The sequence below is a fragment of the Eriocheir sinensis genome, chromosome 48 (genome assembly GCF_024679095.1).
Source record: "Eriocheir sinensis breed Jianghai 21 chromosome 48, ASM2467909v1, whole genome shotgun sequence".
Classification (NCBI taxonomy): Eukaryota; Metazoa; Arthropoda; class Malacostraca; order Decapoda; family Varunidae; genus Eriocheir; species Eriocheir sinensis.
This window is the reverse complement of record NC_066556.1, coordinates 720,156-747,611: the sequence shown is the minus strand read 5'-3', so window position 1 is coordinate 747,611 and position 27,456 is coordinate 720,156. Positions and strand designations below refer to the sequence as shown.

The 27,456-nt window shown below is 46.9% G+C and overlaps 1 protein-coding gene across 4 annotated transcripts in view; it reads right to left on the bottom strand.

The window, feature by feature from the left end:
* The window catches only part of LOC126981426 (hemicentin-2-like), a 156,738-nt gene that overhangs the window by 25,285 nt on the left and 103,997 nt on the right, over nucleotides 1-27,456 (bottom strand). For 3 of the 4 annotated variants that reach the window (XM_050832442.1, XM_050832445.1, XM_050832443.1), the window contains exons 4-7: nucleotides 15,075-15,207; nucleotides 9,708-9,901; nucleotides 8,279-8,392; nucleotides 4,382-4,663 (exon numbers count right to left, since the gene is read on the bottom strand). In XM_050832442.1, the coding sequence (XP_050688399.1) occupies nucleotides 4,382-4,663; nucleotides 8,279-8,392; nucleotides 9,708-9,901; nucleotides 15,075-15,207 (723 nt within the window). The remainder of the gene's footprint in view (nucleotides 1-4,381; nucleotides 4,664-8,278; nucleotides 8,393-9,707; nucleotides 9,902-15,074; nucleotides 15,208-27,456) is intronic. The other variant, XM_050832444.1, reaches the window with a different exon arrangement.

The window sequence follows — 27,456 nt, the reverse complement described above, 5'->3', positions numbered from 1 at the left end:
AAAACACGTGACTCCATTACTGCAGTTGACTTCCCTGAGGCGAGTCAATTAGTCTTCGAGAGGAAAAAACAAGATAATTTTATCAGCAAGCTGGTTTCCGAGGAGTTGGCGCGCTATCTACAAGTGCGCCTCACTTATAGGATGGGGGCGGTGGAAGGCTGAGGGAGACGGAACAAGGACCGCTGCCAACATTACCGTCTTGCCTCCTTCTTGACGGAAGTTGACGGTAAGCGCTGGAAAGGCTAATGTCTCGACGCCTCTTTTCCCACGCAAACGTTGACGGAGGCGGCGGAAACATTTCTGTCTCGACATTTATTTTCTCACGCAAAAGTTCACGGGGCCCTGGAAGTAAGGCTGTATTGTCGCCTTTAAAACGAGAGTAACGGGAAGGCCTGGAAACACTACCGTCTTTAGGCAACCTTCCTCGTCGCAAGGTTGACGGGGGCGATGGAAACACGAATGTCTTGTTGCCCTCTTCCCCGAAAGTTGACGGGGAGCACTGGAACACTACCGCCTTGTCTCGTCTCTTCTTTCCTGACGCAAAAGTTGTCGGGGGACCGATGGAAAGAGTGTTATCTCCTTTCCGACGCAGAGTCGACAGGGAACACTGAAAACACTTTTCTATCATGTCGCCTCATTCCCTCAGCGGGGTTGACGGGGAGCACAGGCGCCTCCACGGTGAAGTGCTTAGCGTGGGCAGCGTGTCTATAGTTTATTCAGTGTTTGTCTTGCCCATAATTTAGGAGGCGGAGGCCAAGTGATCAGCGCACGGAAGTGGTGATCCCGAGGGTCCAGGTTCAATAAGACCGCAAGACGCTGGCAATTTCAACCATCGCCGGGTGGAGGAAGATTACCAACTTGCTACTCAATCTTCAATCAACCCTTACTTCAGCGACTTCGGTCAAGAGGAAAACCGAGGGCAGCATGGGCCACGCAAGTCATATATCACGGTAACCACTATAAATATTATTCGCCTGCGCCACTAATGGGCTGGGTCCGTCCACCAGCACCAGGCACCTCAAGAGAACTCACCGGCGCTATAGAGAGCACGTAAAAAACAAAAGATAACACCCTGAACCACAGTTATCACGCCTAGCTAAGAATCAGCGGAAGTGGGTTCGAATCCCGGCCTTTTAACTCTTGTATTCTCCTTTCCAGTGCGATGTTGGCGGGGAACATTGGAAAAACTGATGCCGCTAACTGCCCGACGGAAAGGTGATACAAGGAGCGCTGGAAACCCTTCACTGTCTGGCTACTTCATTCCCGACGCGGAGAGGAACAAGGAAAAGGAACGCCAGGAACAGTGCCTCGTCGCCTCACTCCCCGCCGCTAACTTGACGGAAAATGATCGAAACCTTGTCTTGGCGCCTCCTCTCCCATGCAAAGCTCCCTTCCTCACCAGCTGACGAGGCGTGGGGGAACGGCGCTGAGAACTCACTCCACTCCCGCGTCGCGTCCATCACCAAGGCTTCGAGTCGCTGCTGAGTTGGCGGAAACGTTGGCAGAATTACGAGGCGCGACGAGGGAACTGACACCCCTCGGGAAAGACGAAGACGAGGTAGTGGATAGAACGCCGTGGGAAGAGAGGGAGAGGAGAAAAAATACAGGAATTCCCTCGTTAAACACCGGAAGATTATAATTTTCTCTTGGGCGGCGGAGGCGTAAGATACTGAAGTCTCGGAAGCGGCGTCTCGGCCTTAACTAGAATGCTACGACCTCGGCGACGGCGGTAAGGACGTGAGGCGAATCCCGCAGCGCTGAACAAGGGAGGAAGACATTGCTACTTCCGCTCTTTGTCTCCGAGGAACCAAACGTGATGGAAAAAAAAAGTGCGTGGACAATTCGAGGCACCGCGGCATCTCAACCCGGTAGCAGCGACGGGCCAAATTTGTGGCTTTACCGCGCACCAGCGACGGGCCAAATTTCTGCCATGATATAAACCTCCCAAGATAGATGATGCATAAACTGATCACAAATGCGTTGAATTATATTATGAAATGGTTTGCGTGAGTGATGATTCTTTCTCATTATTTTGCTTAGGGGCTTTTAACCTAACCTAACCTAAGAAACATGACCCCCGCAGCTACCGGGTTAAGTGTCGCAAGTGGCTGAAAGTGACGCTAAAGTGACTATGACAAGGCCCACATTCTCAAATATTTCAGGGATTACACACCCAACGTGGGCAATCAGGTATCACCAGGGCACCTCTCCTCCCGAAATTGACCTCTCTTTCGGCCACCTCTTTTGATTCTTTTTTGTAGGAGCAGCGAGTAGCGGGCTTTTTTTTATTATTATTATTTCCTTTTTTTGTGCCCTTGAGCTGTCTCCTTTGTTGTAAAAAAAAAAAGCTTTCGTAGAGGTTGTGGGCATATCCATGGGTAGTTTTATGTGTCTAATGATAGTTTGACAAGGCTTCTGAACCATGAACGTAGAAAGCACTCTTAAGAGCCCGAGTCTTTCCCCTTGTAACCTTCGGAGATACTTATTGAGAGAGCCGAAAGCGTCTAAGAATACGGACCGAAGCCACTCCCGTACCGACATCACCTTATAGGCATCTTCATCACTATCAATAGCATCACCATCGTCAACATCATTATCATTATGTACGTGTTTAAGCGACTCACGTACCGACATTACCTTAGTCATTTTCATCACTATCAAAAACATCACCATCGTCAACATCATTATCATTATGTACGTGTTTAAGCGACTCACGTACCGACATCACCTTCTAGGCATCTTCATCACTATCAAAAACATCACCATCGTCAACATCATTATCATTATGTACGTGTTTTTCATCACTGTCAATAACATCACCATCGTCAACATCATTATCATTATGTACGTGTTTAAGCGACTCACGTACCGACATCACCTTATAGGCATCTTCATCACTATCAAAAACATCACCATCGTCAACATCATTATCATTATGTACGTGTTTAAGCGACTCACGTACCGACATCACCTTCTAGGCATCTTCATCACTATCAAAAACATCACCATCGTCATCATCATTATCATTACGTATATTTAAACATATATTTCCACACTACACACGCCAGCAGCCGAGCACGTGTCCGGTCGTTGTGAAGGGTAGCAGCTCACCCCTGCCGGAAATTAGACTTTATCACTTCACTAACCATTTGATTGGCTCTTTTTACACACAGTTGGCCAGAAAAAACGCTTTCCATGGGTGTGTTTTTACCTGTAGTCTCGCTGCATAGACAGACTAACAGACAGACAGGCGGATTGACTAAGTGGCTGACTGACAGGCTGACACAGAAAGACAGAGACAGACACACAGAAAGTTACACACACACACACACACACACACACACACACACACACATTCAGCTGATGGTTTTCCCGTGCCGGCTCCGTGAAATCATTTATTCCCAGTTTTCCCGTCTGGTCTGTTCCCTGACACACCACGTTAAAGTTCAGCCTCAATTTCCTTCCCACTTTAGTGCACTCGATACACTGGCCGCCACTGGTCGCCGGAGTCGTGTCAATGTGTTCATGTGCTGGGTTTGTCTCGGCCTTTATTGCATTCCCTCCTATTCCGAACACTCTCCTTTTTCCTTTAGTGCCTTTGGCGGTCGTTGGTGCGGCGTGTGTAGTCGAGTTAAAGGAGGAGCTTCACAAACAGGGCTTTTATCTCCCTCGGATCTTGCTTGGGTTCGCGCGACGTCACAATGGTTCTCAGGCAAACAATAACATGACTACGTACCTGGCTATAAACCTTCTGACGATAGGTACAATAACAATTTTGCGTTTTAACCACTACCCAGGCATACTAATAATTTCTGCTACGATACTAATTGTTTCCATGATACTTTTAATATTAACAACGTATATATTTCTTTTTGGGGATACTAATGCGCGATGCTATGCGAACCTGAGGTATGAGCTGGCTGGAAGACCGCCTCCACGCCCTGAGCCAACCGCCGTCCCTCATCCACGCTGGAGCCCCGGCGCGCGAAAGGTGAAGGCTGAGACGAACGCTTAAGTGGATTTCCAATTAATATTCTTTTAAGCCTTGAATTCAACGTTTCTAAAGTCCTGAAGAGATCTTTTCCTCACTTTCCTTCATGCGCCCAGACAATGGCGAGAAAATGAGGGAGCGTCGCGAGGGGAGGGACGGCGGGGGTCACGGGGAAGAAAGACGGCGAGGACGCGGCCTGACACACGAGGACACAAGTCACGGCAGCAGATGATGGTGAAAAGTTAGCAGAGGTATTTATCTATCCATCAGTGGGTCTGTCCTTCTGTCTTCTTATCTATTTGTATGCATCTATCATAATACACATCTAATTTTATATCTATCAAGCTATTTATCTACCGAACTCCCAATCTCCAGGGCGTGGGTACTCACAGTGCAGCAGCAGCGCAAGGGAGACGACGAGCGGCTGCGTCAGGTTGGTGTTTGAGGCGCGGCAGGTCAGGTTACTCTGCACGTAGTCCCGCGTGATGGACGGGATGCTCAGCTCCGCCCTCACCTGCCTTGTCAGTGCCCCAGTGCCCGCCCCTGCCGCGGATGGGAGCTGCGTGGGGGCGGGCACGGCGGGCGGCGGTCCGTCGTATCCCAGCACCGTCGTCGTGATGTTGTGCAGCAGCGTCGACCCACGCCACCACGTAACCTCCGGGGCCGGCCACCCTGGGGGATGGACACAAGGCGTTACAGGCATGTCCCACAGACTGAGAATGATCCTGGTTTGCTAAGACTATCTGAGAACAACCCTGGACTAGCCCGTAGTGTTTGAGAGACCCAGACCACCATATAATTGCTTAAAACGACCCAGGCCTCGCCCAAATAGTTTAAAAATGACCCAGGCCTCGCCCAAATAGTTTGAAAACGACCCAGGCCTCCCCCAAATACTTTGAAAACGACCCAGGCCTCCCCCAAATAGTTTAAAAACGACCCAGGCTTCGCCCAAATAGTTTAAAAACGACCCAGGTCTCGTCCAAATAGTTTAAAAACGACCCAGGCCTCGCCCAAATAGTTTAAAAATGACCCAGGCCTTGCCTAAATAGTTTGAAAACGACCCATGCCTCGCCCAAATAGTTTAAAAACGACCCAGGCCTCGCCCAAATAGTTTAAAAACGACCCAGGCCTCGCCCAAATAGTTTAAAAACGACCCAGACCTCGCCCAAATAGTTTAAAAACGACCCAGGCCTCGCCCAAATAGTTTTAAAATGACCCAGGCCTTGCCTAAATAGTTTGAAAACGACCCATGCCTCGCCCAAATAGTTTAAAAACGACCCAGACCTCGCCCAAATAGTTTAAAACGACCCATGCCTCGCCCAAATAGTTTAAAAACGACCCAGGCCTCGCCCAAATAGTTTAAAACGACCCAGACCTCGCCCAAATAGTTTAAAAACGACCCAGGCCTCGCCCAAATAGTTTAAAAACGACCCAGGCCTCGCCCAAATAGTTTAAAAACGACCCAGGCCTCGCCCAAATAGTTTAAAAACGACCCAGGCCTCGCCCAAATAGTTTAAAAACGACCTAGGCCTTCCCAGAATTGTTTAAAAACGACCCAAGCCTCGTTCGTATTGCTTGAGGACGACCCAGGCATCGTCCGTATTGTTTGAAAACGACCCAGGCCTCGCCCATATTGTTTGAGAACGACTCAGGCCTCCTCCATATTGTTTGAGAACGACCCAGGTCTCGCCCATACTGTTTGAGAACGACCCAGGCCTCGTCCATATTATTTGAGAACGACCCAGGCCTCGCCTATACGGTTTGAGAGTGACCAAGGCCTCGCCCATACTGCCTGAAGAAGACCCAGGCTTTCGTCCGGACTGCTTAGGAACGACAGAAGCCTCGCCTGGACTGTTTGTGGTGATTGCGGCGCCAAGCCTCCGGTCCGGAAGCCTCCGTAAAACTCTGGGAACCGTTGCATCGGACAATCTAATTTGGCGTCTATATTACGTCACAGAGCCATCGCGCGCCCCTCCTCCTACCCCTCCACCTAGTCCAGAAAAGTGCTCCTCCCCTCCCTCCCCGATCCCGCCCAGCACGTGACGTGGCCCGTGCCCCGCGGGACGCTGGAAAAGGACGCACTGCTTTACTTTGGGAAGCTCGTGCCATTTGTTTGAAGTTCTTGAATGTAAGACTGTATTATATTCCAAGACCTGTGTGTGTGTGTGTGTGTGTGTGTGTGTGTGTGTGTGTGTGTGTGTGTGTGTGTGTGTGTGTGTGTGTGTGTTGATTGTAAAACATTTATAAAACATTTCTATTGCTATAGTCAAAAAAAGGGGGCTGTATATAGATTATTATTTGATATATATATATATATATATATATATATATATATATATATATATATATATATATATATATATATATATATATATATATATTTTTTTTTTTTTTGATAGTGTGTGTGTGTATGTGTGTGTGTGTGTGTGTGTGTATCAGCGGGGCGGCCATGCTCGTGATGCCAAACTCCAACATACACATCGCGCCAAACTCCCACAAATGACTTTCCAAGCGCACTCTGGATGCCGGAGTTTGGCGGCTGCCTTGTAGCTTAGCGGCCGATGAACTTACCGAGCCCAACCTACGTTAACATCTTGCTCCTTCCTGCGGCTGGGGCCCAGGACTTACATTTTCAAGATTATGACTTGCCTTACCTTCCCAATTTTACCATTTTTATCTTTTTAATGCTAACATACAACAGAATTTTGACGAATCCCTCAACGTAGCCTTTGTTAACACTGTTTTTTTTCCCGGATCTTAATAGTTAAGCACATACATATGGAAGCCTTTGATTTGTGTTCTCCTTAACCTGATCGTTTTTAGATACACCAGGAAGACAAAGGCCTTCTCCTCCCGCGTGACCTGCCTTCACAATCCACTCGTTCGCGACGTATAATTCAGGCGCGGCGGCGTAGGATCCATATCACTTTCCAATTTACCGATAATCTCGCTTCTCGGAGCCTCGACAACTTTTCTCTCCGGGGCATGTTCTGTGCGACACCACTTGGCACCTGCGAGAGAGACAGAGCGAGAGAGAGAGAGAGAGAGAGAGAGAGAGAGAGAGAGAGAGAGAGAGAGAGAGAGAGAGAGAGAGAGAGAGAGAGAGAGAGAGAGAGAGAGAGAGAGAGAGAGAGAGAGAGAGAGAGAGAGAGAGAGAGAGAGAGAGAGAGAGAGAGAGAGAGAGAGAGAGAGAGAGAGAGAGAGAGAGAGAGAGAGAGAGAGAGAGAGAGAGAGAGAGAGAGAGAGAGAGTATGATTCCCTGCCGTGGTCCAAAGCAGATAACATTAGTACCGTAACATGGGTGCTCTGAAACAAACAAATGACAGCAGCGATGCGTAACGGTGTGCCAAAGTCTTACGGCGGGGAAACACTAGATTAAGCACATTAAGGAACACAATGCAGCTTACGATCCACACAGCTAAGAAGTATAATACGAGAAGTGTATAATCATAAACACAGGAGCTCACTGTACTCTCGTAATGCATTGGCTAAACTTAAGTTCTCATAAATATAATTGGATGTTAACTTAAAGATAGATAGATAGATAGATAGATAGATAGAAAAAGAGACAGTAGTTGGGTAAAATAATAGTTTTTTAATACTTCTTTTTCTTGTTCTCGACTTCTTGTTCTCATTCTTCGTGTTAATCTCTGTGGTGTAGTGGTAAGAATGTCTACCTACGAATTAGCAGGCCGGACTCGAATCCCAGCCCGGGCAGTCGGCGTGGAGCTCCCCTAACTGTTCGCCTCCATTCCGGGCCGGTCGGTAAATGGGTATCAGGGGAAATCTGTGGAATGTAAAGTGTACTAACCCGGATATCACACCTGCCCTGTGTCCCGGGGTAATGGGTTCTTCCTAACACAGGCTCCGAGGCTAATGCAACGGAGATGAGCACCGAGACCGCGCGCAGTTACAGTGTGCCCTCAACTTTACCTTGCTTGGTATCAGGACACTTCTCCTCCCGAAACTGACCTCTCTTTCGACCACCTCTTTTGATTTTTTTTTGTTTAGGAGCAGCGAGTAGCGGGCTTTTTTTTTATTTATTATTGTTTCGTCTTTTTGTGCCCTTGAGCTGTCTCCTTTGTTGTAAAAAAAAATAATAATGTTTCCCTATCAAAGTAAAAGGAAAAGTATGACGTCTGGGGAAACTACGCAGCTGCTGTGGATGGAGGTCGCCATAGGATGAATAAAGCACATGATTACTCTATCGAGGTGTCGGTAAGTGGGCGATTTATACCATGGAGGACAGAGACGGGGACAAGTGGGAGGCTGGGATGGAGCACTTACCTCCCGCGGCGACACAGACCAGGGACAGCGCCTCGCCTTCCGTCAGGGGTCCCAGCTGGCCGGTCACTATGCGCTGCTGTTGCGTATCCAGCACTGTGAGGTGGGACGGGGCGACTGTGGCAGGGAGGAGAGCAAGGCGTCATTAGGAAGGAGAAGAGGGAGAAGAAGCGGCACATTAGCGCACACTCAAAAAAGGATTATCGGGGAGAGAGACTGTGGGTGAGAGGATACTTACTGCCTTTTTAAAATAAATGGAATGATAAATATTGAGAGAAATAGATATAGATAGATAGATAGATAGAGATAGATAGATAGATAGATAGAGAGAGAGAGAGAGAGAGAGAGAGAGAGAGAGAGAGAGAGAGAGAGAGAGAGAGAAAGGATGGACTGACAGAATAAGTTATGAAAGACTAGTTAACACTCCCAACAGGCAGATCATGGACCAGCAGATCGAGGAAGGATTGTAAAGCAGTAAAGGAGAATGGGAAAACAAACGAAGCAAAGGAAAAAAAAAGACCGGCAAAACGGAAAACAACTCACCTCGCACGAAAAAGAAAACAAACACAACTTGGAAAACACAACACTCATGACAGAGAGAAAGAAAAGTCATAAGGAAAGGCGGACACATAGGTACAAGAGGGGAAAGAAAACGAGAGAGACAACTCGCCACGTAGGAAGGAGAGGACAAACACAGCCTAGGAAACTCAGCACTCATGACGGAGGAAACGAGAACTCATAAGGAAACTTCCACACATGAACAAGAGGGGAAAGAAAACGAGAGAGACAACTCGCCACGTAGGAAGGAGAGGACAAACACAGCCTAGGAAACTCAGCACTCATGACGGAGGAAAAGAGAACTCATAAGGAAACTTCCACACATAAGCAACAGAGGAAAGAAAATGAAAAAGAACTTTAAAAGGCATGGGAAAAGAGGACGAGGTAAATGAAAGACAGCTCGCCACGTACAGGTAGAAGACAGACACAATAAGACAACTAAAGACATATTAAAAGAAAAGACAATATTCATCATACATATAAAAGAACAGTAAAGCGAACGGCAACTCATCAAGGCGGAAAACAAATCGCCAGACGCAACTTCAGACAACGCAACACAAGGAGATAGCCAACTCATTAGACGCAACTGAAGACAACGCAACACACACAAATAACAGGACGAAAACAACATAAAGAAGAAAAGAAAACGGAAAAGAGCTCAACAAGACTGAAAATAAATCACCAGACGCAACTTAAGGCAACGCAACCCCAAAATAGGACGAACAAAACACGAAAAAGAGAATCAAAACAAAAGAGAATCAAGCAAAACGAAAAATAACTCAGCAGACGCAACTTGAAGCAACATTAACACAAAACGAGGACAATCACAACGCGGGTAACAGAAGCAAAACGGAAGACGAATATATCAACTCACCAAACACCCTCAGATCAACGACAGCGAAGAGCGTGGGCGATACCTCGAAGTCCACGCGGCACCTGTACCTACCGGAGTCCCGTAGGTGGAGGGGGTCGAGCGTGAGGTAAGCCCCTGACACACCGGAGCTCGCGCGGCCCCGCACCCCCGGACTGACAAACTCCTGCTGCTCCCCCTCGTCTCGCAGGTCCAATCTGGGGGGAGGAGGAAAGCCAACCAAGGAATATTTGCCAATTTGTACCGAACCAGTCAATTGCTACTCATGTCAGGGAAAAAGTTACGCCACAAAAAAGTTGAGCTGCGGTATAATAAAAAAGCGAAATATTACCAAAAAATAAAGTTTGATTACGCATATATATATTTTTTTGCTACGATATTTCACTCATTTTTTTTTTTGCAGTTTTCTTTCCCGATTCACGAGTCCGAATGGGATAACGTGGATGGGTCTGCAAATATACCCACTTACTGAGTTCGAAAAAAGAGTTGTGCAAGCTGGTGGTGGTGGTGGTGGTGGTGGTAGTGGTGGTAGTGGTGGTGGTGGTGGTGGTAATGGTGGTGGTGATTAGCTTTTCATTCCCGCGTTGTTAACTTTGTCTGTTTGTTAAGTCTAATTCTAAAGGGGATAGTGTACTAAGCCGTGATTGTTTTAAAGTGATATACCCATATTTTATTGTATTTTCTCTCTCTCTCTCTCTCTCTCTCTCTCTCTCTCTCTCTCTCTCTCTCTCTCTCTCTCTCTCTCTCTCTCTCGCTTTGGTTTGGTTTGGCTTTGTAATGACTAGAAAAGTTGTTTTTTGACTCTCTCTCTCTCTCTCTCTCTCTCCCACCCTCCGCTTTGGTTTGGTTTGGCTTTGTAATGAATAGTAAAAGTTGTGTTATCAGCCTTGGACACTCCGGGCGAGAGGGCGAATGGGAAGAGTTGGGTGCTGGGTTTTGGGTCGAGTTGGGGGCTGCGAGGAGAGTCTGCCCACTGCCTCTCCGCCGTTGTGGGTTTTTGTTTGCGGGTCAGTGTTGAGAGTCGCGTCCAGGAAAAATAACTAGGCTGTTCAACCCGGAAATGAGACTTAATGTTGCACGCTGCTTCCAAGGGTCACTCGTGTGCTTCATAAATGAGTCTTTTTTATTTTTAGGCCACTTATGATCCCGACCCGTGTGTGTGTGTGTGTGCTTGTGCTTGTGTGTGTGTGTGTGTGTGTGTGTGTGTGTGTGTGTGTGTGTGTGTGTGTGTGTGTGTGCGTTAGCTAATTGTATTTTCAGGATTGAGTCAGGCTCGTTGTTTCCCGTCTTTCAAAACTATTCCGACATGTTTTCTTTGGACCGGGACGTTATTGACTCGCATGACTTCCGGGAATATTTTTCTTTGATATATTGTCCCGTTAGGATGCCTGAATTTTCTCACACCTTTCTTCGATATTTTATTTTATTTAATTTCTTGATGTGTCCTCGTGAAGATGTCTGTCTCGGTAAAATATATTCATTACCGTTATTCTTTTCTTTTCCTCCCACACATTTATCAAGGGATGATCATAACGTTATTTTTCTTCTCTCTTATAATGTTGGTAATTGCAGCTCATTATGCCATTGTTCGTAGCTAAAATCTTTTATTCTCGGCACCCAACATGTGGCTGCTTTTTTTTGCAATTTCTCAATCTTTTGAACGTTTTTTCCAGTGTGGGTTCCATGCTACTGCTGCGTATTGAAGAGCTGGTCTTATGAATGATGTAATCTTCCTTACTACTCCCTCATTCATGTATGTAAAGTCGATTTGCACATTCGCTAACAAGTTGCGCGAATGCTGAAGAATCATTGTCTTTAACGATGTGGGTCTGTCCTTTTTTATGCTGTCATCACTCTAGCTGAAAAATCACAGGGCTTGAAACATGGAAAGTACATGTACATTGACCCAACAAAGATCGCTAATGAAAATCAAGGTCAAAGGTGAAGGCCACAGGCAAAAAAACGAAAAAAAAACCATCGGTGTTTGCATCTTATGAAAGTAATGCATGATGAAGAGGAAACTGACCCCACCATAGTCTTCATGATACATATTCATACATTAAAGCAAATAGCGTTTAAACATTTTTTTTTTATCATTTTTTGCTTCAACTCGCTTCTCTGCCTTGTTCGTGTTGAATTTTAAATTAGATAGTAAAAAAACAGCACACTTTCCAAATTCTGATGGCATAAATACTCGTGCATATTGATAAGAAACGTATCTGTGTGAAAACTGATGAAAAGATGAGCCCCGTGCCGAAGCCGCCTGGTCGCGTGAAGGTGAGCGAGGTCAGTTTTCATTTGGGCAGTGCTTCCTCTTATTCTTTGTGTTGCGGCATCATCAGCAAACATATTCAGGTAATTCTCTTTTCCGATACGTGTGTGTGTGTGTGTGTGTGTGTGTGTGTGTGTGTGTGTGTGTGTGTGTGTGTGTGTGTGTGTGTGTGTGTGTGTGTGTGTGTGTGTGTAAGTTAGTAAAGCAAGATCTTCTATTTCTGAAACCATGCTAGTAGAAAATCTTGTGTGTGTGTGTGTGTGTGTGTGTGCCGTCTCTTCTTACCCCGTCGCCCGCATCTCCGTTCATGGTTTTACTCGAGTTTCTTTGTCAAGGAAGAAGAAAACGAAAAAATAGAAAAAAATAGGAAAGCAAAGAACAGGAAGAAAATTTCCGCTCGTGCTGTCTTGGACCTGCAGGCGGCTGAGTGGTGGGTGGGGGAGAGTGTGGCGTGGGAGTGTGGCAGGGGGGAGTGGCAAGGGGAGTGTGGCGGGGTGGTGGCTCGGCAAGGACACAATTGGAAGACTTCTGGCCGGGGACGGAGGGACGCAGCACCTGTCACCAAGAAGGATTAATAAGCCCGGCAAAGGTGTATCCGTCTTTACGCCGAGACGGAACCGCGGCGACCCACACACCCACCCACACACACCGACCCACGCACCTGCCGACCCACACACACACCGACCCACACACCCACAGACCCAAATACACACCGACCCACGCACCTGCCGACCCACACACACACCGACCCACACACACACCGACCCAAATACACACCGACCCACGCACCTGCCGACCCACACACCCACCAACCCAAATACACACCGACCCACACAACCACCAACCCACACCCACACAGCAGCACATGCACTGATCAACCACCCCCACCCCCCAACACTCACCTACCCACCCATCCACACCAATACACCTAAGGACTCTACACACACACACACACACACACACACACACACAACAAAGGCACCGATCCCCTCACCATACCCACACCTACCCACACACATACATCCACACTTACACCAACACACACACACACACACACACACACACACACACACCACCTCAAGAGGACTTCCATCCATCTTCAAGGACAAGACACATGATTGCAGGCACCCCCATTACCACCCCGAAACCCCCCCCCCCTCTCTCTCTCTCTCTCTCTCTCTCTCTCTCTCTCTCTCTCTCTCTCTCTCTCAACCCGTACTAATTAGCATCATGTCACAGGCACTCGATGTAAGTAATTGAAGCGGATGATGACTAATGTTTGTAATCATCGTACGCTGACACGTCGGTGAAGGGCGCGGGCGAAGTTTTTTTGAGGCACCAATTATCACACTGTAATTTGCTTGACTGAGTAGCGGCGCAGGTTTCGTTATTTATTTGCATATTAACTTGGTATTTTTTTTCCAGTAATTCATTCAGTAATTTTGTTCCTGATCAAATTGATATAGAAAAATAGTTCTCTAATGTAGTTTTTATAATTTTTTTATTATTCCAGCCGGATTTTTTTTCTCTCCTTATTAAATGCGAGGAAATCATGTTCAACTATTTAGATATTTGTATTTTTCACGTGTTTTTTTTTCTGATCAAATTGATATAGAAAAAAGTTCTCTAATGTAGTTTTTATCATTTTTTAATTATTCCAGCCGGATTTTTTTCTCTCCTTATTAAATGCGAGGAAATCATGTTCAATTATTTAGATATTTGTATTTTTCACGTGATTTTTTCTCGCTCTTCCGGTGTTGAGTGATCCGATTAATTGTGATGTGATGCGGGCGGAACGTTGCTTTGAAGTTTGTAATATCCTTTTCACTTCCAGACTAATTGACGGCTACGTGATTTATTTCTTTGTTTTTTGAGCTGCCAAGGTTGGTAAACTAATTATTTCTTTGACGTGCGTGTTCCTTACGGCGGCTGTTGTCTCCCTCGCCCGTCGTGATGATGCATGGCCTTCCTGCTCGCCTTTCTTTGTCAGGATTCAAGCTGCCGCACGCATTGCCCAGGTGTGTGTGTGTGTGTGTGTGTGTGTGTGTGTGTGTGTGTGTGTGTGTGTGTGTGTGTGTGTGTGTGTGTGTGTGTGTGTGTGTGTGTGTGTGTGTGTGTGTGTGTGTGTGTGTGTGTGTGTGTGTGTGTGTGTGTGTGTGTGTGTGTGTGTGTGTGTGTGTGTGTGTGTGTGTGTGTGTTTATTTATCTATTTATTTTATGATCATTACATTATTCATTTGTGTGTTTATTATATTTATTTATTTATTTATTTATTATTATTTTTGCGTGTGTCTCCCTTACATGTCCCTGGAGGTGTCACCCCCTCACCTTTCACATCGTCCATGACACTTTTTCCTAAGTTTATTTCTTCAGGGGAGCAAACCAATTACTGCAGGAGGCGTTCGTTTGTTCGTTCCGTCTGTGCATGTGTTGCCTCCTCGCCTGTGAGTTTATTATTTTATGGGGCAGACAAACATCGCAACACTACACGGGCAGGGCAACACCAGGTACTGTACGCTGATAACACTTACGCTCAGACTTATATATTAGTGTAGGAAAACAAGCATCGAAGAGTAAAACTTTGATAGTGATAGCGAAAAAAAACGAAAGAAAAAAGAACAAGTGAATCATAACGGAAAGTAAATTACGTGCATCGTAGGAGGGAGAGGCGTCGCAGGAACGAAAGGAGGGCATGAAAGTTGAAAGAATCAGAGAGGTGAGTGAGGAGCAGCCAGGAAGACCGGCGAAAGTCAATAAGTTTGTCATTTCAGCTAAGTCCGTAAAGTTAGCGGCAGTCATTAAGGTCTGGAGGAGGGTGCGAAGGGTCAGCAGCATCAGCAAGGTCCGGGAAGGAGAGCGGCTCGTAGAAAATAAGACCAAGTCAGCAAGTTAAGGAGTGTGTTCGGTCAGTAGAGTCAGCAAATAGGGGCATCAGGAGTAAGCAGGTCAGCATTATAGTAGGATAAGGTCAGGAAACTCATCAGCGTCAGCAAAGAAGTCAAGAAAATAGATGAAAGCAGCAGTGTTAGCAGACAAGGTCAGGAGGAGTGGGTGAAGTCAGCAGACAGCAAGCAAGGTCAGCCGGGGGCAGTACTCACGTGTAGAAGGGGAACCTGGCGCGGTCCTTGTACCACAGCACGAGGGACGGCTTGTGGGGCTGACCGTCGTGGCTGGCCAGGCACGGGAGGCGCGCCCTGGAGCCCGCCACGCCCGCCGCCTGGCCCACAGGCACTGCAAGGAGGAGGGGCAGCGTGAGGACACGACGCAGGGCAGGACACCGCCACCGTACCACGCCCGGGAAGACCCAAAATTAATTTTTAAAAATCCTGCTCTCTTTTGAATTTTATGACAATACATACAGGTGGGCGAGGCGAGAGGCTGCCTCGCCCTTCCCAAGACGGGGGCGGCGCGGTGGGCGTCAGCCTGGAAAAGCAGTTTTACATCTGACGCCTCCGCAGCCGCCGCCGCTGCGAGGCATAATACTAAAATCAATAGTCAGGCTTCACGCCCGAGACGCGGCCTCCCGCGGCCCGACAGAACATGACACCCGAGAGCTGCTTCAGGAGCTATTAGTGTCGAGGCACCCGCCCGACCCACCACACCCGCCAAGCCGCACTGACAACCGACGAACTTTTCAGACTCATGCATATATATATATATATATATATATATATATATATATATATATATATATATATATATATATATATATATATATATATATATATATATACGTCCCTTTCCGCTGGGTGGGCGAGCAAGCATTTAGCGCCGAGGAGTTTCCGCGAAGCGCCCCTTGCCCTGCTGTGGGCCGACACCGGCGCGGCGAGGGTCGTGCCGCCGCCAAGGGCCTGTTATGCTCCGAGAAACTATTTTTACCAAATATATTTTTACGAAGCACAGCCAGCGCTATTCTCAATAATAAAATGATGTCTCCTTGTCTGTTATTTGTGGCCAGTAATTTGATACATAACTTTGGGAGTTAGTGTGGTGCAGGCAAATTCATGTTTGTCGAGGACAGGCGTGGCGGCAGCGGCCAGGCCTGGAGGACAGGCGTGGCGGCGGCGGGTGATGGCGGGGCAGCTTCGCTCCTGGCTGTCGAGGAGAAGGTATTCTCGCGAGGATGAATAAGTCAGCCGAGATTTGCCTGAATGCTGCCTCGTGCATTCTTCTGAACAACCTCTAACCTTCGCGGGCAAACTCTGTTCCAGGGAACGTCGTTGACGGAAATATTAAGGCAGAAAATGGCGCACATTGAAAACGTCGACTTCCTCTAATGAGAAGTGTTCATCGCTCCAAGGCGGGCGGCACTCAGAAGCCCGCCCGCCACCCGCCCCGCACCTGCCTCGGCACCCGCCCCGCCCCGCCCCGCCCCCAGCACCCACCCCGCCCAGCTCCTCATCCTACCCCCGCCTACACACCACCGAGACTCCCTTCCCCCGCGCCTGCACCCACACCGCGCTCCCTCCGCTTATTAGTAGCTCAACAAAATTAGGGCACGGCAGGCTCAGGTCAGGGATTTAGTGGCGCAGCGGCAGGCATATACGGAGCTGTGTGTGTGTGTGTGTGTGTGTGTGTGTGTGTGTGTGTGTGTGTGTGTGTGTGTGTGTGTGTGTGTGTGTGTGTGTGTGTGTGTGTGTTCTGATAATTAATAATATACGGTGACGCAGCGCCGGAGTTACGGTGGGAAGTCGAGAGCTTGAGAGAGTAATAATGAGGGCCGGGAAGAGGAGTGTGAGGGGAATGTGTTATGGCGCGGCGTGGCTCTGTATTTATGGCGATTTGTTGGCGTGATGGATGACTGCCTTAATGGGGTGAGGAGGTGAGTGTGGACTGACGGTATCCATTAAAGCCACCCTGTTTGCTGGAGGCGGGACGGAGAAATTAAAGACTTGAGCAGGCTAAGTTTTGCCACCTTCGTGATGTAGATGATGACTTGAGGATATGAACAGGGTAAGTTTCATCATCATTTTAAAGTGGCTGACGACTTGAAGATGTGTTTTTTTTACCTTTCTGATGTGGCTGATAACTTAAGGATTTGAGTTTTGTTACGTTCGCTGTGTAAATGATGACTTAAGAGATTTGAGCAGGGTAAGTCTCTTCACTTTCTCGATGTACCTTTTAAGATGAGTTTTGTTATCTTAGCGATGTGGCTGATGACTTAAAGATATGAGGAGGGTAAGTTTCGTCATCTTCGCAATGTGGCTAATGACTTAAGACTTATACACGGTAAGTATGTCACAGCGTTTGGCTAATGACTTAAAACGATGTAAAGTGTAACGAGGATGAGCTTAAACTGACAAAACACTTAAAGTCAAAATGCTTGCGTCGCGGCGGGTGACTTTAAAGAGAACATGAGTGGCGTCTGGCTGTTAGGGCTGTTAAGAGTCCTCCCTCCCGCACGAGTATATCATGTCTGGGGCTCAGGTTGTGCGAGAGGTGTATATATCAGACGCCTGGCCAACGCTGCAGGGATTACACGACGCCTCACTTCACTCCGGCCGTCCCTGTCCCTTTGGTCCGTTTTCTCAGACGCTACCGACTCTCACATCTGTTATTTCTAAACGCCAAAAAAAAGAGGTAAAATACGTTCTCATTAGTGTTTTTTAAAGTTCATGGTACAGAGGTCTTGTCAAACCATCACCAGGGCCAAAAAACTACTCCTGGAAAGGCTCAGAACTCTTACGAAACCCTTGTCAGATGTGTGTGTGTGCTGGGACGAGGAAATGTTGAATAATATGAGTTTTTTGCCCCCCACAACACGTACCCTTGACCTCTACTAGTAAGCTGAATGCCAATATAGCCTCCCCAGTAACCCAGTGAAAACGATGAAAAGGATTAATAATACAGAACAGAATACCCCCAAAAGTCATCCTGTTCATGAGAGTAAGGGCCATATTTTTAAACATTTCTGGGCCCAAGAACACGTAATTTACTAGTCTTTCGTGGGAGTTTAGGGCATGCCCAGGGGTACTTTTATGACCCTGGTGGTAGTCTGAGCCTTCTTCTGTACCGTGAACCTAAAAGAACACTCATTAGAACTCGATTAACCTCCTTTTTGGCCTTTGGAAATAGTTGGTGTGAGGGGTGGGAGCATTTGACTATACCAACTTAAATGACCTGAGTGAGAAGTATCCTTGACCTCTACTAGTAAGCTGAACGCAGCGTGTATAGCTTTCCCAGTAACCCAATAGGGACGATGAATAGGGTGAGTTATACAGGACAGTATCTAAATTAAGTCACCCTGTTCACAAGAGTATCTGATGACCTAAGGTAGAGAAGGAACTTGAACTGACTATACCCTTTAAGTCGTCCTCTTAGTAGCGTGACGGATGACTTAAAGAGAAGCAAGGGATGAGCTCTGACTGACAAATAACCTTAAGTCACCCCTCTCCTCCGCCTCCCGCCCCTGGACGCACACTGAGGCAGGCGAGTCGTAAAACAGGGGCGGCCCAAAGAGAAGATTGGAATCGACGGAGCATCTGACAGGCGGACATGACGGGAAAACACAGATCGGCGGAGGGATAAGAGGACGGTCAGGTGAAGAGGGAAAAACAGGAGGGGAAAAACAAGACGGTCAGGTGAAAAGGGAAAAGATGAAGGGGGCAACGAAGAAGATGGACATGACGGGACAACACAGATCGACGGAGATAAGATGAACGGTTGCCTCCAAGATACAAAAAAAATGATGAAGGGTAAAAACAAAAATGAAGGGACCAAAAATTAATACAAAAATAGACACACAGACCGGCAGGAATGGTTATCATATTGTGTTTTCCTTTCACTGTGCATAATTAAATAAGTAGAAATAGCACCAGTAGTAGAATTAGTAGTAGCAGTAGTAGCCTTAATAGTACAAGAGGTAGCAGTAGGAATAATAGTATAATGGGCCAAGGGTGAAATATATGGGTGGCGAATGAGTGAAGCAACGCGCCCCCGGATGTACTATGCTCCCCATTAGTTAGTATTTTTTTTTTACAACAAAGGAGACAGCTCAAGGGCACAAAGAAAGGAAACAATAATAAAAAAAGCCCGCTACTCGCTGCTCCTAAAAAGAATCCAAAGAGGTGGCCGAAAGAGAGGTCAATTTCGGGAGGAGAGATGTCCAGATAGTCCTGTTAGTAATGGAATAAATGGTAATAGTAGTAGTTGTTATGCAGTGGTTATGGTGACAGTAGTAGAAGTTTCAGAGATAGTAGGATTAGTATCATTCAAACCATTTTAAATAGTTCGTTAGGGTGTTCGATTCCGCGGGTCCTTTCCTCCCCTCTGCTTTGCTACACAGTCCCAATATCTGTTTTATCCTCTCGTATGTTACCTATAGCTAACATATGAGAGGAAGGGATGGGTGTTGGGGCTGTATGGCAGAGCAGAGGGGAGGAAAGGACCCGCGGAATCGAACGCACTAACGGACTATTTGAAGTGGTTTGACTATAGTATCAGTATTAGTAACAATAAGAGAAACTGTCACGGAAGGCGAGCTGATATACGTGGCCAGCGGGGAGCCACAGTCCTCCCTCCTGAAGAGCAACATCCCCGCCAACTATGCGACGGAATCCGCGGCTCATGAATCGGACTTAATAACCACATGCAAGGCTCCAGGACGCGGCCGTGGATTCGTCAGTACAGCAGACCACGTCATAGGTAATGTTACGACGCCTCAGCAAGGGTGGACAGCTATAGGTGGTAGTAGTAGTAGTAGTAGTAGGAGTAGGAGGAGGAGTAGGAGGAGGAGGAGGAGGAGGAGGAGGAGGAGGAGGAGGACGATGATGATGAGGAGGAAGCGGAGAAGGAAAGAGGAAAAGGAGGAGGATAACGAGGACGAGGAAGAGGATAAATAGAAGTAACAAAATAACAAAAAATAATGTTAATAATGATATAATAAATCATATGTATATAATTATAACTCATAATAATAATAATGATATAACTCATAATAATAAATAAAAATAATAACAATCAAAGTAATAACACCACCGATGCCAGTAATGTGTGTAGCATTCCTTTCCGCGGCCGCCAGGAGCTGATAGTCGTCCGTAATCATCATAACTCAGCGGCGGGTCACGGCACCGCCCGCGCCGCCCCTTCCGCCCCGCGAGCGTCTCTGGGGCCGCCCGGAAGCCGCTGCCTGGCTGGCTTGCGAAGTTGCGATATATACGGCCAAGTTAATCTGAATGTCACATTTTTTCAACCTTTTTTTCATACTCCTTCGTTTACTTTGCAAAGATAAATAAGTCCAGGAAATATTAGCTCGCAGCCACTCTTAAATTAGGAGAATATTTAATTTTCTTTCCTTCCTCGGTGCCTTGGAGGGATGCACGGGCCCCACGCAGGCTCCGGCGGGCCGACCTAATGTAACAACTTCCCGGAAAATAATGCGAGATCCTTATGGCGATAATTTGAGGATAATCCGGGATAATTAGATCAAAGTGATTCTTAATCAATTAAATTGGCCCATCCCTCGCAGCGTCAGCCTGGCCCCGGCGGCGACCATACATCACGGGATACTAGGGGAAGGGGGGGGGGGGGGATGGTGGATATTGGGCTTTAGACTGGAAAAAAAGGGTCTGAGGGCTGAAGTGAAGCGGGGGTGAGGTCTGACACGATGGGGTGGGGAGGGCGGGGCAAGATGAGGGTGGAAAGGAAGCTGGGTTGAAAGACTAACACGGTGGGAAGGATGAGGGGACGAGAGATTTTTAGAGGGTTGTGTTGGACAGGACCTGGGGTAAGGGGCTGAAACGGCGGAGAGGGGGCTAAGGGCAGGGCTGGGCTGGGTGGTGGGATATTTGGTAGGCCTGTGGGTGATGACTGACACGGCGGAGTGGGGCAAAAGCTAAGGGGGGAAGCTGATGCCTTTTGGATGAGTCGAATTACCCTTGGGAAGCCCCGGGGAGGTTCAGCAAGTGTCTGTATTTAAATGAGCCTACGGGGGAAAGTTAAGCCCGGCCCATCCCCTCTGGCCTAGTGTATCATTAAAGACTCGGGGGAAGATTCACCCTCATTCGATACCCCGGGGAGTCTTCTTCTTCTTCTTCTTCTTTTGACCTGTAACGCTTTGTATCGCTTCTTAGGTCCTCCTCCTCTCGTTCCTCCCTTCTTATTTTCACACATTCCTTTTCAGTGGTACGTAATTTTCTAAACTGAACTAAAGTCACTTATCTTCACTTATTCAGACATTTGTGCCCTTTTTTCTAACCTGTCAGCTCAGCCTACAAGGAAATGACAAATTAGCGTTGATACCCTTACGAGACTTGCCTATGCTTCACACCTCAGGAAAGGCTCCCATCTATCCCTCTAGCCTCCGGGGTAAGGTCAAGTCTCCCTCGTTAACCCTGGGAGCCTCGTGCATCCTCTAAACCTCCGGGAAGAGCTCCTATTTCACCCATTGGCCTCAGGAGTAAGGGTTAAACCTCCCTCGGTACCCCTAAGATCCTGTCCTATCCTCTAAGCCTCCGGGGAGAGCCTGAGTCTACCCCGCTAGCACTGGAGGAGCCTCTCTTCCGCGGGGCCTTCAGGAAAGCTGCGGTGTCTTTGTAAAGGTGTCGGGAAAGCTGCAATCCTCCCCGCCAGGCTTTGAGGAGTCAGTGCCGAAGCCGTCTATCTCCTGCGCCTCTTGGGAAAGCTGCGGTTGTTCCCAAAATGCCCCTCCGTCGAGCTACCTGCCTGCATCGGGCGGCTCAGCGCTACACGAAGGCCTTGGGTATACGTATCACGGCTCACTGCCAGACTCAGGCCGCAGCTCGACAATAATTATTCCCTCTTCTGGCTGGCCGCGCGGCAATACCGTCCTGGAGGGCTTCGCTGGGCACGAATTTGGTCTCGGCCATGAATTTAGAACAGGAAGGACGATCTCATTTTCATAAAAAGAGTAAAGAATGACACTGTACGATGCAGCGGGTTCATAATGTTTTGCAAAGCTCAGGTGTGTTTTAGCATTTCCCTGTGTGTGTGTGTGTGTGTGTGTGTGTGTGTGTGTGTGTGTGTGTGTTTGCTTGTGTGGGTGTGGGAGGCTAAGGGGGGGAGGGAAAGTGTGTATGTCTGTGTCTGTGAGTGAATGTGTGTGTGTGTGTGTGTGTGTGTGTGTGTGTGTGTGTGTGTGTGTGTGGTTTGGTGCCACACACACACACACACACACACACACACACACACACACACACACACACACACACACACACACACCCCCCCACACACACCCACACCCACACACACACCCGCAGCTCCTCCCGGCGAGGCCACAATACAACACGAGACTCATTATTACTCAACTCGATGAAGCGACGCAAACCATTTAACGTAAAGGAATTCAGATTTCATCATCCCCCCTCCCCCTCCCCCCCTTCTTCCTCCTCCTCCCCCTCCACCTGGTTCACTTCCTCCTCTTCCTTCCTCCTCCTCCTCCTCCATCTTCCGCTCCTCCTCTTATTCATGTTTCCCCGCTCTCCATGTTCCTCTTCACTCTTCCTCCTCCTCCTCCTCCTCCTCATATTCGTCTTGTCTTCTTCTTCTTCTTCTTCTTTTCTTCCCTCCTGTTTTTCTTTTTCTTCCTCGTCCTTGTTCTCCTTCTCCTCCTTATTTTCGTCCTCCTTTACTTCCTCTATTTCATATTCCTTTTTCTTGTACTTCTTTTTTCCTTTCTACTCATCTTCTTGTTCTCATTCACCGCATCTTCCACATCTTCGTTCTCTTTTCTTCCTCTTTTTTTATACTCCTCCTTCTTCTTCCTTCTCTTTGTCCAGCTCATCTTCTCCCTCCTCTTTATCCTCCTCTTTACCTACCTCATCTTCTCCCTCCTCTTTATCCTTCTCATCTTCTTCCTCCTCTTCTGCCTCCTTCCTCTTTATCCTCCTCCTTTGTGCCTCCTCTTTCCCCACATCTTCTTACTCCATTTCTTCCTCTATCTCATTATACTCCATCTTGTACTCCTTATCCTCATCCTCATCTTCCTCCTCCGCCTTATCTTCATCTCCTTCCTCCTCTTTATCCTCCTCCTCATCTTCTTCCTCCTCCCTTCCTGGCCGCTACACCGCCGCGGCCGACATGCAGGAGTAGGTTGGTTGGGCCGAGTCGTGTAATTGCCTCTGTGAGTCGCATTTCGCGGGATTAGTGGCCGGCGAGAGGAGGTGGAGGCGCCGGGGACGGGTCATCATCGTCGTCTTCGTCAGTGCTTAAGGGAAGGAGGAATACTGGGCCTGGTGTTGTTGTTGTTGTTGTTGTTGTTGTTGTTGGTGGTGGTGGTGGTGGAGGTGGTGGAGGTGTTGTTGTTGTTGTTGTTGTTGTTGGTGGTGGTGGTGGTTGTGATAGTGTTGTTGTTTTTGTCTTTGTCACTGTTTAAAGGGAGGAGGAATACTAGGCCTGTTGTTGTTGTTGTTGTTGTTGTTGTTGTTGTTGTTGGTGGTGGTGGTGGTGTCGGTGGTGCTGGAGTTTATTTCTTTTTTTTCTTTTTCGTCTTGTTTTGGTTCTTGTATTATTCTGCTTCCTCCTCCTCCTCCTCCTCCTCCTCCTCCTGCTTCTCTTCTTTCTATTTTCTTCTTTTTTCTTTACCTTTTTTTTCTTTGTCTTCTTAACTTTCTCCCGTCTCTTTCTTTCTTCTTGCTTTCTTTTTCTCTCTGCTTTTTCTTCTTTTTCCTCTTTCTCAATATTATCATTCTCTTCTTTATCATCTTTTTCTCCTCCTCCTCCTTTTTATCTGTTCTTTTCTTCTTCTTAATTTCTTCCTTCTTTTCCTTTTCTCTCTGCTTTTTCTTCCTTCTCCTCTTCCTCATCATCATCTATTTCTATCTTTTTCTCCTCCTCCTCCTCCACTTCCTCCTTATCAATTTCTTTTAGTCTTCTTTCCCTTTATCTTCTTCTTTTTATGTCATTTCCATTTCTTCTTTTTCCTTCCGTTCTCTCCCCAGGTAAGAAGAGAAAAGGTGCACGTATATGTGAGTGCATGCGTGCGTGCGTGTATGTGTGTGCGCTCCCAGGTATTCTCAGGTGAGGCGTGAGGACTGACTACGTGGTTTGCTACCTGGAGGGCTGGCGGGCGGGCGGGCTGGCTGGCTACCTGGTTGGCTGCATACCTGACTCCCTGGTTGGCTCGGTGTTATACTGGTACTGCTTACGGCCCTGCTCTCCTCGTCTCCTTCGTTCTGTCCCTCTCTTTTATTGCTCTTGCCATTTTCTTATATTCATCCTCCTCTCCATTTTCTCTATTTCACTTCTTTTTCTCGACTTTCTCTCTCGGTATTTTGTTTTTTTTGTTTTTGTGTTGTTTTTGTTCTCTCTCTCTCTCTCTCTCTCTCTCTCTCTCTCTCTCTCTCTCGCTTTGTTCGTGGGGGGATGTTTGATTATCTTTTGTTTTTTCTTTATTTTTTTGTTCTTTTTCGTTTTCTTCTTTTTCTTCTTCTTTTACTCAACTTTCTTCCAGCTGTTTTCGTTTCTCCTTTCCTTATTTTCACTGCGTTTTTCTTCTTCTCCTTCTTCTTTTTCTTCTTCCTTTTCTTCTTTTTTATCTTCCTTTTCCTTCTTCATCTATTTCTCATTCACTTTTCAACTTCTATTCTTATTCAATCAACGATACTCCTGCTAAATCCCCTTCTACTACTTCTTCTTCTTCTTCTTCTTCTTCTTCTTCCTCCTCCTCCTCCTCCGCACTTTATTAAGCTTTTTCCCTCCTCCTCTTCCTCTGTCACGCTTTCCCCTCCGAGCCAACTCACTTTCTTTATGGTCATCATCATCATAGTTGTCATCATTGTCATTATCGCCCTCATCCACTATCTGCTCCCTCCTCCTCCTCCTCCTCCTCTTCCTCCTCCTCCTCCTCCTCGTAATCATCATCATCATGTCTCTGTGGAATTAAGACAGACAGACTAAGCATCACAGTCCCTTTACTCCTTATTATTCTCTCTCTCTCTCTCTCTCTCTCTCTCTCTCTCTCTCTCTCTCTCTCTCTCTCTCTCATCTTTCCTAATCTTTTTTTTTATTCTTTTTTCTTTGTTATTCTCTTTTTTTCTTTCCTCTCTCTCTCTCTCTCTCTCTCTCTCTCTCTCTCTCTCTCTCTCTCTCTCTCTCTCTCTCTCTCTCTCTCTCTCTCTCTCTCTCTCTCTCTCTCTCTTTCTTTCTTGCTTATTGTCTTCATTCAATTAATTTATCTTTCCTTATAAATCTTTTTTCTTTATTTATGTTATTCTCTCTCTCTCTCTCTCTCTCTCTCTCTCTCTCTCTCTCTCTCTCTCTCTAACAAACGAACCCTTTTATTTTCGTTGGTTTATCTTTACTAATCATAACTTGAAATTGGACAGCAAGAACAAGAACAAGAAAAACAACAACAACAACAACTATGGCAATAACAATAAGTCGCAAAGATAACAATAACATTATTCCAGGAGACTTTTGTGTGTACGAGTGTGTGTGTGTGTGTGTGTGTGTGTGTGTGTGTGTGTGTGTGGGTGGGTGGAATGAAATAAAAAATGGAAATATAATAAACGCATACAACAATACCATTTTCCTGAGTGATGTAAAAATTGAATATTGCAACAACCTGAGCGAGAATGAACCCTCGAGCTTTAGGAAGAGAAAAAAAAAGAGGAGAAAGAAAATAAAAGGAAAAAAAAAAACACGAAACACAAAATAAGAAAAAAAATGTGAAGAGATGAAAGACAGGTCACAAAGACACACACACACACACACACACACACACACACACACACACACACACACACACACACACACACACAACGACTCCTACCCCCACCCCCACACACACATAGACCCCCTCCCCCACACACACACACATACAGACTCCTTCCCTCTCTCCCCACACCCACACCCACGCACACAAACACAGGTCATATCCCTCCCTCCTTCCCTCTCTCCCCCTCCACACACACATTTACCTGACCAAGACAATATCAGTAGTAGAAAGGAAAATAAAAGGGAAGAGAAAAGAGGAAGACAAAAAGAAAGATAAAAGGCAGATAAAAGAAATTAAATGTGCCAACTTTTTTCTCTCATGCAAACAGTCGGTGAGCGCGGCGGAGCGAGGGCAGATTTAAACGCAAAAAAGCATTAACATGTAAACACGGGAATAACAAACGGAAAAACAGCCAGACGCGCTAACAAACCAGCCGAGGAGAGGGGGAAGGAGGTGAGGGAGAAGAGGAGGGAGGGAGGGAGGAGAGGTGAGAGTTAAGGAGAGGAAGGAACGGAGGTGAGGAGGGAAGGAAGTTGAGGAAAGGAAGAGAGGAAGAAAGTAAGCAAGGAGGGAGGGAAGGAAGCGAGGAAGGAAGGAAGAGGAAAGGATGGGGAGAGGGAAAAGGGAGAGAATTAAGGAGGGAAGCGAGGGAGGAAAGGAAGTTAAGAAGGAAGGAAAGGAAGAGAGGAAAGAAGGAATGCAGGAAAGGATGGAAGGAGGATAGGAGAGAATTAAGAAGAGGAGGAGGGAAGTAGAGAGGGAGGCAAGGAAGAAACGGAGGAAAGGAGGAAGGGAGGAGGGAAGGAAACGAGAATGAGAGGAAGGAAGGAAGGAAGGAAGGAAGGAAGGAAGAAAGGAAGGAAGGAAAGAGGGAAGACAAAGGAGGAAATGAGAGAAGGAAGGGAGAGGAAGGGATGGAAGAAGAAATGAAGAAAGGAAGGAAGGGAAGAAGGAAGAAAGAAGGAAGGAAGGAAGAAAGGAAGGAAGGAGACATGAAAAAAATTGATGGAAAGAAGGAATAAGGAGAAAGATGAGAAGGAAAAAAAGAGAAAAGGAGAAGGAAGGAAGGAAGGAAAAAAAACATGGAAGGGAAGAAATGAAAGAGAAAGGGGAAAAAAGAAAAAGAGAAAATAGGAATGTAGAGAAGGTAATAAAGGAGGGAAGGGAGAGAAAAGAAAAACAAGACAAAGGAAAAAAAGAATAAATAAGGAGGGAAGGAGAGAGAGAGAGAGAGAGAGAGAGAGAGAGAGAGAGAGAGAGAGAGAGAGAGAGAGAATAAAATGCAAGGTTATGAGAGACGGAATAATACAAGTCAAGCGCACACACACACACACACACACACACACACACACACACACACACACACACACACACACACACACACACATGCACTTGTTATGCCTTTCCTTTCTCTCCAAGCCTCCCTCCTTTACGATTACCTCCACCTCTCCTCCCTCCCTCCCTCCCTCTTACCTTCCCTCCTCACCTTACCTTTCCCTCCCTCCCTCATTCCCGCCTCCTGATTTACCTTTATTTCCTTCTCCTACTTTTTCCTCATTTCCCTTTCTCACTCTTTCCTTTATTCCTTTCCTTCTTTCTCCATCTCACTCCTTACATCACGTGCTGCTCTCTCTCTCTCTCTCTCTCTCTCTCTCTCTCTCTCTCTCTCTCTCTCTCTCTCTCTCTCTCTCTCTCTCTCTCTCTCTCTCTCTCTCTCACCATGCCTACATTTTTTTCTCCTTTTTTTCCCTCTCTCCTTCCTCATCCTTCTCGCTCTCATATCCCGCCCAGCACATATTCCAAGG